At 36.7% G+C, this 17004-nt stretch overlaps 1 protein-coding gene across 1 annotated transcript in view; it reads right to left on the reverse strand.

The window, feature by feature from the left end:
• Positions 1-16499: 16499 nt before the first annotated feature.
• The window catches only part of Slc26a7 (solute carrier family 26 member 7), a 108131-nt gene continuing 107626 nt past the window's right edge, over positions 16500-17004 (reverse strand). Inside the window, exon 19 of the mRNA XM_027952229.2 lies at positions 16500-16739. Within this exon, the coding sequence (XP_027808030.1) occupies positions 16704-16739 (36 nt within the window). The 3' untranslated portion in view covers positions 16500-16703. The remainder of the gene's footprint in view (positions 16740-17004) is intronic.

Consider the following 17004-nt stretch of genomic DNA (forward strand, 5'->3'; position numbering starts at 1 on the left):
TTGACAGAACAAAAAGTTGGTTCTTTGAAAAAAATAAATAAAATTGACAGACCCTTAGCCACACGAATGAAGAGAAGGAGAGAGAGAACTCAAATTACCAGCATATGTGATGAAAAAGGTAATATCACAACAGACACTACAGAAATAGGATAATTAGAAGTTATTTTGAAATCTTATATCCAGTAAAATAGAAGACATTGAAGGCATTGACAAATTTCTTAAGCCACACGATTAACCCAGATTAAGTAAGAAGATATATATAACTTAAACAGACCAATATCAAGTGAGGAAATAGAAGAAGCCATCAAAATCTTGCCAACAAAGAAAAGCCCAGAACCAGAAGGTTACACAGCCAAGTTCTACAAGAGCCTTAAAGAACTAATACCAATACTCTTCAATTTATTTCAGGAAATAGAAAAAAGAAGCAGTAATTCCAAACTCATTCTATGAGGCTAATATCACCCTGATCCCAAAACCAGGTAAAGACACATCAAAGAAAGAAAACTTCAGACCAATATCTCTAATGAACATAGATGCAAAAATTCTCAATAAAATTCTGGCAAATCAAATACAAAAACATATCGAAAAGACTTGCACCATGATCAAGTGGGATTCATCCCAGGGATGCAAAGTTGGTTCAACATACAGAAATCAGTAAGTGTAATTCATCACATCAATAGACTTAAAGAATCATATGATCATCTCAATAGATGTAGAAAAAGCATTTGACAAAATACAGCACCCCTTTATGTTCAAAACTCTAGAAAAACTAGGAATAACAGGAACATATCTCAACATCGTAAAGGCTATCTACACTAAGCCTCAGGCCAATATCATTCTAAACAGAGAAAAATTGAAGGCATTCCCTCTAAAAACTGGAATAATACAGGGATGCCCTCTTTCACCACTTCTATTCAACATAGTTTTTGAATCACTGGCCAGAGCAATTAGATAGATGAAAGAAATCAAAGAGCTAGGTATAGAAAAAGAAGAGCCTAAATTAGCACTATTTGCTGATGATATGATTCTATACCTAGAAGACCCAAAAACTCCAACAGAAAACTTCTAGAACTAGTAAATGAATTCAGCAAAGTAGCAGGATATAAAATCAACACCCATAAATCAAAGGTATTTCTGTATATCAGTGACAAATCCTCTGAAAGGGAAATAAGGAAAACTACCTGATACACAATAACCTCAAAAAAATAAGATACTTGAGAATAATGTAAATCAAAGAGGTGAAAGATCTATACAATCAAAACTACAAAACCCTAAAGAGAGAAATCAAAGAAATCCTTAGAAGATGGAAAGATCTATTTTGCTCTTGGATAGGTGGAATTAATACTATCGAAATGACCATACTATCAAAAGCACTCTACAGATTTAATGCAATTTCGATCAAAATCTCAATGGCATTCCTTATAGAAATAGAAAAAGCAATCATGAAATTCATCTGGAAAAATAAATCCTTAGCAGAAAGAGTGAAGCAGGTGACATTGCTATACCAGACTTTAAACTGTACTACAGAGAAATAGTAACAACAACAGTATGGTATTGGTGCCAAAATAGACTAGTAGACCAATGGTACAGAATGGAGGACACAGAGACTAACCCAAAAAATTACAATTATCTTATATTAGACAAAGGTGCCAGAAACATGCACTGGAGAAAAGATAGCATCTTCAACAAATGGTGCTGGGAAAACTGGAAATCCATATGCAACGAAATGAAATTAAACCCCTATCTCTAACCATGAACAAAACTTAACTCAAAATGGATCAAGGGCCTAGGAATTAAACCAGAAACTCTGCATCTAATAGAAGAAAAAGTAGGCTCTAATCTTCATCATGTGGGATTAGGCCCCAACTTCCTTAATAATACTCCTATAGTACAAGAATTAAAACCAAGAATCAATAAATGGGATGGAATCAAACTCAATCAGCAAAAGAAACAATCTGTGAGGTGAACAGAGAGCCTACATCCTGGGAGCAAATCTTTACCCCTCACACATCAGATAGAGCACTAATCACTAGAGTATAAAGAACTCAAAAAGCTAAGCACCAAAAAAAAAAAAAAAAACCAAAAGGGCTAAGGACATTTGGACCTGAACAGACACTTCTCAGAAGAGGATACACAATCAATCAACAAATATATGAAAAAATGCTCTTCACCTCTAGCAATCAGAGAAATGCAAATCAAAACTACTCTAAGATATCCTCACTCCAGTCAGAATGGCAGCTATTATGAAGACAACAATAAGTGTTGGTGAGGATGTGTGGAAAAAGGATTTGTCACTGATATATAGAAATGCCTTTGATTTATGGGTGTTGATTTTATATTATATATATATATATATATATATATATATATATATATATATATATATATGGAAAAAGGTACACTCGTACACTGCTGGTGTGACTGCAAATTGGTGCAGCCAATATGGAAAGCAGTATGGAGATTCCTTGCAAAACTGGGAATGAATCCACAATTTGACCCAGTTATCCCACTCCTCGGTCTATACACAAAGGATTTAAAAACAGCATACTATAGGGACACAGCCACATTAATGTTTATAACAGCACAATTCACAATAGCTAAACTGTGGAACCAATCTAGATGCCCTTCAGTAGATGAATGGATAAAAAAAAATATATGGTATGTATAGACACTGGAATATTACTCAGAAATAAAAGAGAATAAAATCATGCCATTTGCAGGTAAATGGAATAGTGAAGTTAGCCAATCCCAAAAGACAAATGCCAAATATTTTCTCAGATATAAGGAGGCTGAATCATAGTGGAGTTCGGAGGGGGAGCATAGGAGGAGTAGATGAACTCTAGATAGAGCAAAGGGGTGGCAGGGAAAGAGAGGGGGATGGGGGTAAAAAAGATGGTGGAAAGAGAAGAGCATCATTACCTTAAGTACATGTATGAAGACACAAATGGTGTAACTCTACCTTGAGTACAACCAGAGATATGAAAAATTGTGCTGTATATGTGTAATATGAATTGTAATGCATTCTGCTGTCATATATAACAAATTAGAATAAAAATAAATAAATAATTTTTTTAAATATAGGTCCCTAATAATAAAAGTAGAGAACTCCTTTCAAATATCAGACTAAGGAGATCCAACATGGCGGCGGGCACGGAGAGATCAAGTCTCTGACCTCTTCAGCTGCGCGGGCATAGGGAGTCATAAACCGTCTAAATGCTGTTTGCTCAGGATCACTAGGCAATGCTGAGCTGACGTGGATCTGGGGCGAACAGTCTGGGCCTCTCAGAACACACACCGAGCCCGGATCGGCTGAATTCAAGCTCCCATTCGCCTGCTTCTCGCAGACAAACTGCTGTGACTCAGCACTAAACCATCCCGCTGAAATAACTGTTCGGCCCTTCTGATCCTACAGAGGTTAATGCCAACCGAGCCTTCATAGGCAGTGGCCACAGGATTGAAACGGGGCTTGGGAGAGACAGTCAGGACCCACCCGTTGCATTGGTCATCCGGCAAAGGGAACGAACTGTGGCCATTTGCATGGAATACCACCATGGCAGAGAACTGACGTCACCAGAATGCAGCGGAGGAGATAATTTCATTGAAACCAGCGGCAACAGGTGTGTAATCCCCTAGCCTTCCCTCTCCACACAGCGGGGAAACCTTACGGGCCCCTCCCAGCTCTCCCGTGAGCGCGCTAGCCGGACAGAGGGAATCAGGAGTGGCGTGGGACCCGCGGCACGGAACTCCTGGCTACCGCTCCCACCAGTGCTGACAACTGAGGTCTCTTGCACCAGCTACCGGGGGCGTGGCTACCTGAGGGCAAGCAAAATTCGCTGAGTGTTCTCAGCCCCAAGCTCTACAAACTTAGGGTGTGAGGGAATGGCAAACAGGGAGACTGTGCCCAGTCGTTCATGAAAACAGGGCTCCCGGGAGCAGCAGACCTGCCGTGTAGCCAGTATTGTGGTGAGCATCACCAGTGAGCGGGGCCTGGCTTGAGGAAAAGTGGGGAAGTGACTAGACACAAGAGAAGGCCCTAGGCACCCAGGATTGGAGACCCGCCCAGTCTGGGAGGAGGAGCTGCTGCACAGTGATTGGTTCCCGCGTATTGAGAGGAGAAGCTTGGCCCGGTGGACACAGCTCCACCTACTGGAAGTCGAATAAAATCAACTTCAAGACTAAGTTAATCAAAAGGGATAAGGAAGGACATTATATACTGTTAAAAGGAACCATTCACCAACAAGACATAACAATTATCAATATTTTTGCACCAAATAAAGGTGCTGCGATGTTCATAAAACAAATTCTCCTCAAGTTCAAGAATCAAATAGACCACAACACAATAATTATGGGTGACTTCAACACACCTCTCTCACCATTGGACAGATCCTCCAAACAAAAGTTGAATAAAGAAACTATAGAACTCAATATCACAATCAATAACCTAGACTTAACTGACATATATAGAATATATCAACCATCATCAAGTGGATATACTTTTTTCTCAGTAGCACATGGATCCTTCTCAAAAATAGACCATATATTATGCCATAGGGCAACCCTCAGTAAATATAAAGGGGTGGAGATAATACCATGCATTTTATCTGATCATAATGGAATGAAACTGGAAATCAATGATAAAAGAAGGAAGGGAAAATCCTACATCACATGGAAAATGAACAATATGTTACTGAATGATCAATGGGTTACAGAAGACATAAAGGAGGAAATCAAAAAATTCTTAGAGATAAATGAAAATACAGACACAACATATCGGAATCTATGGGACACAATGAAAGCAGTTTTAAGAGGGAAATTCATCGCCTGGAGGTCATTCCTCAAAAAAAGAAAAAACCAACAAATAAATGAGCTCACACTTCATCTCAAAGCCCTAGAAAAGGAAGAGCAAAACAACAGCAAATGTAGTAGAAGGCAAGAAATAAATAAAATCAGAGCGGAAATCAACGAAATTGAAACAAAAGAAACTATTGAAAAAATTGACAAAACTAAAAGTTGGTTCTTCGAAAAAATAAATAAGATTGACAGACCCTTAGCCATGCTAACGAAGAGAAGAAGAGAGAGAACTCAAATTACTAACATACGGGATGAAAAAGGCAATATCACAACATGCTACAGAAATACAGAAGACAATTAGAAATTATTTTGAAAACCTATATTCCAATAAAATAGAAGATAGTGAAGACATCGATAAACTTCTTAAGTCATATGATTTGCCCAGACTGAGTCAGGAGGATACACACAATTTGAACAGACCAATATCAATGGATGAAATAGAAGAAGCAATCAAAAGACTACCAACCAAGAAAAGCCCAGGACCGGATGGGTATACAGCGGAGTTTTACAAAACCTTTAAAGAAGAATTAATACCAATACTTTTCAAGTTATTTCAGGATATAGAAAAAGAGGGAGCTCTGCCAAATTCATTCTATGAGGCCAACATCACCCTGATTCCTAAACCAGACAAAGACACCTCAAAGAAAGAAAACTATAGACCAATATCTCTAATGAACCTAGATGCAAAAATCCTCAATAAAATTCTCGCGAATCGGATACAAAAACACATCAAAAAAGTTGTGCACCATGATCAAGTAGGATTCATCCCTAGGATGCAAGGATGGCTCAATATACGGAAATAAATGCTATTCACCACATCAATAGACTCAAAGATAAGAACCACATGATCATCTTGATAGACGCAGAAAAAGCATTCGACAAAGTACAGCATCCCTTTATGTTCAAAACATTAGAAAAACTAGGGATAACAGGAACTTACCTCAACATTGTAAAAGCTATCTATGCTAAGCCTCAGGCTAGCATCATTCTGAATGGAGAAAAATTGAAGGCATTCCCTCTAAAATCTGGAACAAGACAGGGATGCCCTCTATCACCACTTCTATTCAATATAGTTCTTGAAACACTGGCCAGAGCAATTAGACAGATGAAAGAAATTAAAGGCATAAAAATAGGAAAAGAAGAACTTAAATCATCACTATTTGCAGGATACATGATTCTATCCCAGAAGACCCAAAAGAGTCTACAAAAAAACTACTAGAGCTAATAAATGAATTCAGCAAAGTGGCAGGATATAAAATCAACACGCATAAATCAAAGGCATTTCTGTATATCAGCAACAAAACTTCTGAAACAGAAATGAGGAAAAACACTCCATTCACAATATCCTCAAAAAAATAAAATAAAATACTTGGGAATCAACCTAACAAAAGAGGTGAAAGATTTATACAATGAAAACTACAGAACCCTAAAGAGAGAAGTAGAAGAAGATCTTAGAAGATGGAAAAATATACCCTGTTCATGGATAGGCAGAACTAACATCATCAAAATGGCGATATTACCAAAAGTTCTCTATAGGTTTAATGCAATGCCAATCAAAATCCCAATGGCATTTCTTGTAGAAATAGATAAAGCAATCATGAAATTCATATGGAAAAATAAAAGACCCAGAATAGCAAAAGCAATTCTAAGCAGGAAGTGTGAATCAGGCAGTATAGCGATACCAGATTTCAAACTATATTACAGAGCAATAGTAACAAAAACAGAATGGTACTGGTACCAAAACAGGTGGGTGGACCAATGGTACAGAATAGAGGACACAGAGACTAATCCACAAAGTTAAAACTATCTTATATTTGATAAAGGGGCTAAAAGCATGCAATGGAGGAAGGATAGCATCTTCAACAAATGGTGTTGGGAAAACTGGAAATCCATATGCAACAAAATGAAACTGAATCCCTTTCTCTCGCCATGTACAAAAGTTAACTCAAAATGGATCAAGGAGCTTGATATCAAATCAGAGACTCTGCGTCTGATAGAAGAAAAAGTTGGCTACTATCTACATATTGTGGGGTCGGGCTCCAAATTCCTTAATAGGACACCCATAGCACAAGAGTTAATAACAAGAATCAACAAATGGGACTTACTTAAACTAAAAAGTTTTTTCTCAGCAAGAGAAACAATAAAAGAAGTAAATAGAGAGCCTACATCCTGGGAACAAATTTTTACTCCTCACACTTCAGATAGAGCCCTAATATCCAGAGTATACAAAGAACTCAAAAAATTAGACAATAAGATAACAAATAACCCAGTCAACAAATGGGCCAAGGACCTGAACAGACACTTCTCAGAGGAGGACATACAATCAATCAACAAGTACATGAAAAAATGCTCACCATCTCTAGCAGTCAGAGAAATGCAAATCAAAACCACCCTTAGATACCATCTCACTCCAGTAAGATTGGCAGCCATTATGAAGTCAAACAACAACAAGTGCTGGTGAGGATGTGGGGAAAAGGGTACTCTTGTACATTGCTGGTGGGACTGCAAATTGGTGCGGCCAATTTGGAAAGCAGTATGAAGATTCCTGGGAAAGCTGGGAATGGAACCACCATTTGACCCAGCTATTGCCCTTCTCGGACTATTCCCTGAAGACCTTAAAAGAGTGTACTACAGGGATACTGCCACATCGATGTTCATAGCAGCACAATTCACAATAGCTAGACTGTGGAACCAACCCAGATGCCCTTCAATAGATGAATGGATAAAAAAAATGTGGCATTTATACACCATGGAGTATTACACAGCACTAAAAAATGACAAAATCATGGAATTTGCAGGGAAATGGATGGCACTAGAGCAGATTATGCTAAGTGAAGCTAGCCAATCCCTAAAAAACAAATGCCAAATGTCTTCTTTGATATAATGAGAGCAGGGAGGAAGAGCCGGAGGAAAAGATTATCATTATCATTATCATTAAACAGAGACATGAGGTGGGAGGGAAAGGGAGAGAAAAGGGAAATTGCATGGAAATGGAAGGAGACCCTCATTGTTATACAAAATTACATATAAGAGGTTGTGAGGGGAATGGGAAAATAAACAAGGAGAGAAATGAATTACAGTAGATGGGGTAGAGAGAGAAGATGGGAGGGGAGGGGAGGGGGGATAGTAGAGGATAGGAAAGGTAGCAGAATACAACAGTTACTAATATGGCATTATGTAAAAATGTGGATGTGTAAACCGATGTGATTCTGCAATCTGTATTTGGGGTAAAAATGGGAGTTCATAACCCACTTGAATCTAATGTAGAAAATATGATATGTCAAGAGCTTTGTAATGTTTTGAACAACCAATAAAAAAAATATGAGACTAAAAGCTTTGTGACTCTGATCCTAAAACTTCATAGTACAAAACTAAGGGCCTGATTGCTTTGATATCTATTTTCCAAAACCTACCCCAAAGAAATCTGATTCAGGCTGTGTGAATCTGCAAATTTAGCGAACATCCATGATGATTCTTGTGTAGATGTTATAACCATCCCATTTCAAAAAGGTTTAAGAAGAAAGGAGCACCATCAACTGACTGATTTTAATTCATAAAACTTCTGCTGTGTTAGGCTAGACTCTTAACCATTTCAATATTTTCATCAACAGTGCGAAAGGGGCAATTGGAAAAAAAAAAAGATTTACATTAGACAAGAGTCCTATGTTAATCTCATTTTGGCAGTCACACTGCTATTCTCCAATTTTAATTTCAGAGCCAAAGCATATGTCCAAGCTCCAAGAAAAGTTGCTCTGTGGGAAGAATTGTGTTTGGCTTTGTGTATTCTGTTCTGCCAAGTCTGTTGCCTAGCCTGGTGCGAGAAGAGAGGGGAGAACCTGGTCTTTTAGGAATGCCCAAGACACATGGCTCAGCCTGCCTTCCTATCCACCCTCTATTCTCCCTCATCGCCCAACCTGCTCCCAGCTCCACAGGCCACTCCTAACCCTATCTTGAGCAGTACCGTAGACATGTTTACCATCCTTCCTCACCAACACACGTGTGCTTTGTTTTCTCAGGTCCTTGGTGACAATGTCTTATAGCTGGATTGAATAAAGTCATTTCTTATAACACCAACACGATGTGTCACAATGGTTTCAATGTGTGTTTCCTTTATTATAATATTTACTCCAGCTCAAACACATGGCTAATGATGAGAACTTCAGGCCCCTTCGGAGTGCTGTAGTAGACATTTGGACTCAAGGAACCTTTAGATGTCCTTCAAAGTATACCAGCCCAGGGTCAATCATGCCAACCAACTTCCTCCTGAAAATGCCCTCTGTAATCTTGCCCATATCCTCAGGCTTTGTTTCTCCTCTCCAAGTCCAGCCATTGCCCAGGAGTTCAAATTCACATTCCTCCCTTCCCTAAACACTCCAAGGCTTCATTACCCTAAATAAAGGCACCTTTGTTTAAACAATGGATCCTTACTTCAAATTTTAAAAAATAGGGAACACAGAAGCTTAAAAACCTACAGCATATAAACTAAGGGATAAGGAAGTGTAGCAAAACAGTGCTGTTGAATGTGGTGATTACGGAAGTTGATTTGGAAGACACAGGACAGCCTAAAGAAGCCCTTTCTTCTCTTTCCTAGCCACACAAAGCCAGAAAGAGGTTTTCAACTGCTTGAAAACCAAGAAGTTAAGAAAAGCAATTATGGCAAGAAAGAAAATGAAAGTAGAATTCTAGTTTTATTTTTATTTACTTCATTATTGAAGCATTTTAAAAAAAATGTAACAACTGTTCTTGTCAAGTAGGAATTGTTACTGAACCTACTAAGGAGCCCATTTTAAGTGTGAAAAACATTAAAGGCTCTAAATTGGAATAAAAAAGACTGAAAAGTTTCCTACGCTTACTCTACAGAATAGTTTTTATTATTTAGGAAATAAAGGAGATGAGTTTGACTAACATGAACTTCCTATTGCTGAAACAATAGAAAAATGAGTAAGGTTTTTAAATAATAAGTACTCTGAAATACATTATTCCAGAGAACTTAATCAATTTGTAGTAGCCCAGGCTTCTTTCTTTCTTTCTAAAAAACAAATTAAAACAAAAACAAGTTAGCAAAAACCAAAAGTGTAACTTTAGCAGCAGTACTCTGCTCTGTAGCTGTCTTCATAATTAGCAAATCTAAACATGTCTATGTCATTATACTTGATAATACAATGTCATTATATTTGATAAAACTGTCTAATTCAATTCTTTGCTAACCAGATAGTTGATTATTAGGAACTGTCACCAAAATATAACATGTCTTGCTTCAGAGTGGCCAGTGCCATGATATTAACCTCTTCCTAGCAACTTCATCTTTTTTATGGCTTAACCTCTTCTGACTCTCCGGATACAGCTAGTCATGTCTATGCTAACCTACTATGTCTAGGGCAAAATGTTTGAACCTAATTCATGATCATTTATCATATTTTTAATGCAAAAGCATGACATATAGATGTGATAAAATTCTAATAGGTCTATTTTTTAGACTTAAAGATGGACAATGTTTTAATGTTTTTAAATTTATAATTTAAAATTTATAATTCCCATCTATGGAATGAATTGTGTGCCTGCAAAATTCATATACTGAAATCTGCACCTCTAGTGAGACTATATTTGGAGATAGGACAGACAAAGTGATAAGTAGCAATGAATGAGCCCGTATGGGTGAGCCCATAGTATTAGCATCCTTTTACGAGGCAACAGAGAACTGATTCTTTCTTTCTCTACCATAAAGACAGACAGAAAACATCCACCAACAAGTCAGAAAGAGACTGCTTCACCAGAAATTAAATTGGCCAGCACTTTGTGTGCTTCTAACCTCCAGAACTGTTAAAAATAAATTTCTGTTGTTTAAAACAAACCAGTCTATGGCATTTTGTTATCACAGCCTACAGAGACTAAGACAGATTCTGTCACTAAGAAAGGGAATGCCACTATACAACAAATATTTTAAAATGTGGAAGCAGCCTTGGAACTGGATAACTGATGAAGGCTGAAAAGGATTTGAGATGCATGCTAAAAAAGCCTGTGTTTCTGTGAAGGGATTGTTGGTAGAAATATGGATGTTAAAGGCAATTCTGAAGAGGGCTGGAAAACAAAAGAGAAAGCCTCCCTCTTTTCAGAGAAAAAAATAATCATGAGCAGAGTGTTGATAGGAATATAGTCATGAAAAATATGCAGGGGAGATCTCAGACAGAAATGAAGAATATTTTATTGGAAACTGGAGGGAAGGCAATCTTTGTTGTAAAATGTCAAAGAATTTGGCTAACTGTGTGCTGGTGTTTTGTGGAAGGTGGAAATTGCAAGTGATGAAATGTAGATATTTAGCTGAGGACATTTCTAAGGAAAGCCTAGAAGGTGTGGTTTGGTTCCTTCTGACTCTTGCAGCAAAATGTGAAAGGAGAGAGAGAAATTGAAAAGGAATTATTAAACAAAAGGGAACAAGATTTTGAAGATTTGGGAAATTCTCAGCCAATCCATGTTGCATAGAATGAGAACTCTTGTTCTGAAGAGAACTGACACTGAGCAACCATTTGGTAAGAAGATTAGCATGAGTGTAAACATGAAGCTAACCAGCCTTGCAAGCCAGAAATAGAGATTGAATGTTAGGAGCTACAACACTGCCAGTTTAAACTGAAGGGTATAGAGACAGAACAAAATGAAGGAGGATGCTTGGACTTCTTGAGTCATACAGAACTGGGCCATAAAAATAATATGTTGTGAATGTGTCCTATTCTTCAAGCATCTCAGAGATCATCAAGACTGCCTCATGCCTGGTGCGGAGGTGCACGCCTGTAATCCAAACAGCTTGAGAGGCTGAGGCAGGAGGATCACGAGTTCAAAGCCAGCCTCAACAAAAGCGAGGTGCTAAGCAACTCAATGAGACCCTGTCTCTAAATAAAATACAAATAGGGCTGGGGACATGGCTCAGTAGTTGAGTTCAATCTCTAATACCCCCACCCTCTCCATGCCCCCCCAAAAACACTGCCTCATCAGTTTCAGAAAGAGGGGACATGACCCCAGCTTTATTAGGCCAGACAGCTTCCAACCAAAGCTTTGGGGTAGGACCATCCTGCAGACCCATGGAGGTGAAACCACCCAGTGGAGCCTTGAACCAGGACTGTAACACCTGTGGGTCCAAAAGGTGGGGCAACATCCAAGCAAAGAAGATTATCTTTAAGCCTTAAGATTTAATGAATCTGACATAACTTTTCTATGTACATATATGAATACACCACAGTGAATCTTACCATCGTGTACATCCACAAATTAATTTAAAAATAATAATGACATTGGGTAAATGGCAGAAAGAGCAATAAAGGGAAGGAAGCAGGGTGTGTGAGGATGGTAGGGAAAGGATAAATACTGGGGTCTGAATTAGAACAAGATATATTCCATTCTTGTATAATTATGTCAAAAAGGATTCAATTGTTAGGTATAACTAGAAAGAACCAATTTTAATAAGTGGAAACGCATTAAATTTTTCTTTTAGAACATTAAAAAAATTCAGTGGATCTAATGGAATCTGCTAGGTTTTAGACTTCACTGGGACCCTCACTCCTGTCTTTTCTTGTACCAACTTATGGAATGGGAACACTTTTCCTTTGCCTGCCCTGCCATTGTATTTTGGCGGTACATTGCTTGATTGCTTGTCTGGTTTCACAGGTTCACAGATGAAGAGCAATTTTGCCTAGAAAATGCCTGTGTTCTCACCCATATATGATGTATGTGAGATTTAGATGATATTTTGGATGTTAGACTTCAGAGTTGATGTTGAACCAAGTTAAGACCTTTTGGAATTGTGGAATGTGATGAATGTATTTTTGCATGTGATAAGGACATGAATTTTGGGACAGCCAGGAACAGACTGCGATGAACTGAATTATATGCCCCCACTCAATGTGACTATATTTGAAGGTAGAATCTACAAGAAGGTTAACTTTTAAATGAGGTCATTAGGTTGGGTCCCATTCATCGAAGACTAGTGTCCTTATAAGATAAAGAAGTTCTCTCTCACCCCATTTGAGAACAAAGTAAGAGTGTGCCAACTACCAGCCACAAAGAAAGCCCTTGCCAGAGACCAGATTGGTCAGCACTTTCATCTTGGACTTCCCATCCTCTAGAACTATGAGAAATACTTTTCTGCATATTTAAGCCACCTAGACTGGTATTTTGTGTTAGCAGCCTAAGCTAAGAACCTACCATTAGTAATCTTCCTGCCACCCTATCTAGGGATGCAACTCCCCACATCATCATACTTTGCTCAATTTATTCATCTTCTTCATGCATATTATCATCTAAATTTCAATAAATGTATTTAAATTTATCTTGATTATTTTTGTCTTCCCTGGTTACAACATAAGCTACATGAAGGCAAAGAATTTCTTGTTTTATTCACTTTTGTATCTCCAACACCTGAATACTGCCTTATCATCTTGACATTGGAACAGCAATCTTTAACATGCTGAGGAAGATTGAACTTATCCTAGAAACTTAGGAAAGACAGACAACAGAATATAATGAACCCAAAGAGTACAAGTAAAAAAAATAAAAATTTACACATTAACTAAAATTAGAAGAAAAAGAATGCAAACCCGGTAAAAGAGGATTGTATAAATGTACCCTTGTAGCAAAACGTATCTTTATCAGCAGTCTAAAAATCAGTTTTTAAATTTCATAAGAACAAATTACTAGGAAAAATGAGTGCTTGCAGGAATTTGTAACACATATTACACTGTGGTCAGTCCAAGAAAGTAATATGTATTATTTGCTTTGCGGGAGAGTAAATACTGTGAAATAATGGACACAAATCCATTTAAGCATAATAGTTATCATATTTCAATTTATTTCCATGTAAATTGGTTGTTACATGCTGAGTTAGTACAAAGAATTATAAAAAAAGATAATTAAATGCATTGGAAAATATAAAAAAATAAGTGCAGCATATTAGCCTACGTGATTTTTAACTAAAATCTTTGGATTATGAAAGCACCACTTAACTCCCTATTTGAAATCTCGCAACAAACTCACTGCCAAAAAGCATGTTCTATATTGAATTAGATTATCATCTCACAGAATACAGAATGTGCATTTCTAAGGCGAATCTATGTTCAACAACACACCAACATATTTTGGTACCACTAAATGTCAAGCATTATTCATGTGGAGTATTAACAGATTAATGTTTTCATTAAAAAAGAAAGATCTCTTTTCTCATTACATTATGCATTTATAGAATAGAGATCTGTCAAATAAATTACTACAAAGTAGTTTAAGCTAAACCTTATAACACTTGAATTATATAATCGGGGCAAATAACCTTTAAAATGAAAGACAAATGGAAAAATTTAAGGGCATTTAATTTGCATAAATGTAATGTTAACAGTCTTTTCCTGGTTATATATTTTATACTTAATTTATATATGTCACTATACTAGGTCCTTAACACTTTTATAGGTCAATTTTAATTTTTTCCAATTTTACTGTACCATAATAAGTAATATGGAAGAAGTTTATCATATATAAAAATAAGATGATCCCATAAAAGTAATTCAGTGTGATTCAGAAACAATCTAGCATTGGGACCATATTACAGTTCTTGTGTTGTCAATTCCTGCTTTTAAATAGACATTTATGCTTTAGAATTCTCATGTGTCTAAAACTCATGTTCAGCTTTTGGACTCTGAGACCTTAATTTAAGGGACTTTCTCCAGGTTATCAGCTATCAGGTCCTTGGTGTGAGGGATAAACCTTAGGGTAAAGGACTTCATGCAGTTCATGGTCTGGTCTTCCTTTTCTTTGAATTTGATACCCAAGATACTGACTTTAAAGTTTTATCCATTAAACTTCTACTATAAACATTGAAATGCATTCAAATGCAGTTGTTCAGACAATACGGTGTCAGCATTAACAATAAGATGGAACAACTATTCATTGATTAACATAATGATTTTAATGTCATCCATGGTCCATAATCTCTAACAAATTAGAAAATGCTTCTAGTGCATGAATTCAACTATAGGCTAAAGTTGCATAGTGAAATATCAATTTATATGCAGTCAAATGTATTTTCTTTTCTTGACTTTCCTTGACTCATGTTTATCTGCTAGTGACCAGTGGGTTAGAAATGGTGAATATTACTACCAAACCATGGGAATTATTTAATTGGATAAAGCAGAGTGAAAATCCTTTCAATAAGAACATTTTACCTCCAATTACTGCCTCCACCTTTCTCTGGAACAGTGTTTGATGGGAATATAAGTTACCCTTGTTTATTTCAATCAAAACTAGTAACAAAAGGATTGTGTCTATTTGGGGGACCAAGATTATTCTTTATAGTTCATTCAATAAAAATTAAAATGGCTTGGATACATATGAGAATTAAAACATTGATTATTCTTTCATTTTATTATGTTACCCTACCTGAGAGTTAATGTTAAAATTAAGGATCATCTGAATATTTACCACACATTTGTTAGAGATCATTACAAACCAGTTGACAGGAGCTGGGATTGACTCTTACAGAGCCCATGAAAGAACATACATGACAGTCTTCATTTTATTTCAACCTGCTTGTCAGACTTGTGAAATACCTGGCTTTTTCTTACACTGGTAGTTTCTAGAATAGTTAAAACACCATTAAGACTAAATCATAATTGTATATCTATGCCTATTTTGAAAATGAGATTTCTTCCTAGATAGATCAGTTTGTTAGAGAAAAATGTGAAATTATGTGCTTGCACACAATATATATACAAGCATGAAAACATTAGTTTATCCTGTTCAGCCTGGCCATTAGTATTTGCCAGTTTTCTGGTTGGTTTGGTAAGTCTATATATAATCATATCCAAGCTCTTATCTAACAAAAGGAAAAAACATTCTATGTAGACCCCATTCATCTACCTATCTATCTGGATATGAATAGATAAATATATTTTATTGACTGTCTCTCTAAACTAAGTCAAAACTACAACAGTTAATCTTACAGTGGAGGAGCACATGGCAATTCTACTGGTGGCATTTTCTCACCTAAACATCATATTTGTGAAGAAAAGATATAATGTACTTCCACATTCCCTAGCTCAAATAAAACTAAAACAGAAAACAGAGCTTCTTGTAGGGTGGGAATGTGGAATTTGGAGCATTTTGTGTGAAGATTCTAAGCATTTCCAATACTCAAAGCAAAAACAGACCAATGTCAAGAACTTGATTTTATTTGGATACCAGTTTTCTTCCAAATATGAAAACATTCTTGAATACTTCAGGAGTGAGTGCATTGAAGGATATAGAGATCGATGACTTCAATTTGTCATTTTTTGGTCATCTGTTTCTGATTCCTTTATTTCTGTGAATCTCATATCCTATTGTACAGAGTAAGATTTATTCCTATTGGTGTTTAAATGGCTTTGGGGGATAGAAGGTACAGGAAAATGGCATATTTACCAAGTTGGTTTGTGAATTAGTTACAGATGATCTGAACTTTTACAAATGACTTCTAAGGATTCTAAATTTCTCAGTTTTAAAGATAAGCTTACAGCAAAATAGAAGTAAAACAACACAAAATGCTGTAATAAAATGAAATAAAATCATGTTTACCCTTTATAAACTAAAGCTAAATGCATAGTGATTTTTTAATAAAATAACTAAGTGAATTTCCTTACTAACAAAAGATTAGGAAAAAAAAAACTTTTGGCAAATCTTGACCAACGTAATGCAGTTACAAAGTCACATCAACTTATTGGAGTGGAGATCACATGCAGGATCGATACAATAAATTTTTTTTTTTAAATGTGCAAAATGCCAGTACATGGCTTTTTCAGAGAAGTTCCTAGAGTCAAGATCCATACTGCAACAAATGGGGCTCAAACGTCACTGTGGTCACCGAGTTTGTTGAAGTTCTGAAATAGAAGAGGAAGAAATAAACATACACTGCTTATTCAACTCTTAAATCAGTACCATTGTAAAAGAACAGTAGAAAGAGAAGCCAGCTATCTAGACACACTAATAAAATGGACATTCTATGAGGCAGGAGAGTATGAAGTTTACAGCTCCAGACCCACGGTCGGACTGCTAACTCTGAAACCAGCTCTTCCACTTACAAATGGCATAATGTCCTTGGCCTTCAGTTTCCCCATTTTGAAAAATGTTAAATAATAGTATCTA

The sequence above is a fragment of the Marmota flaviventris genome, chromosome 15, assembly GCF_047511675.1.
Source record: "Marmota flaviventris isolate mMarFla1 chromosome 15, mMarFla1.hap1, whole genome shotgun sequence".
NCBI lineage: Eukaryota > Metazoa > Chordata > Mammalia > Rodentia > Sciuridae > Marmota > Marmota flaviventris.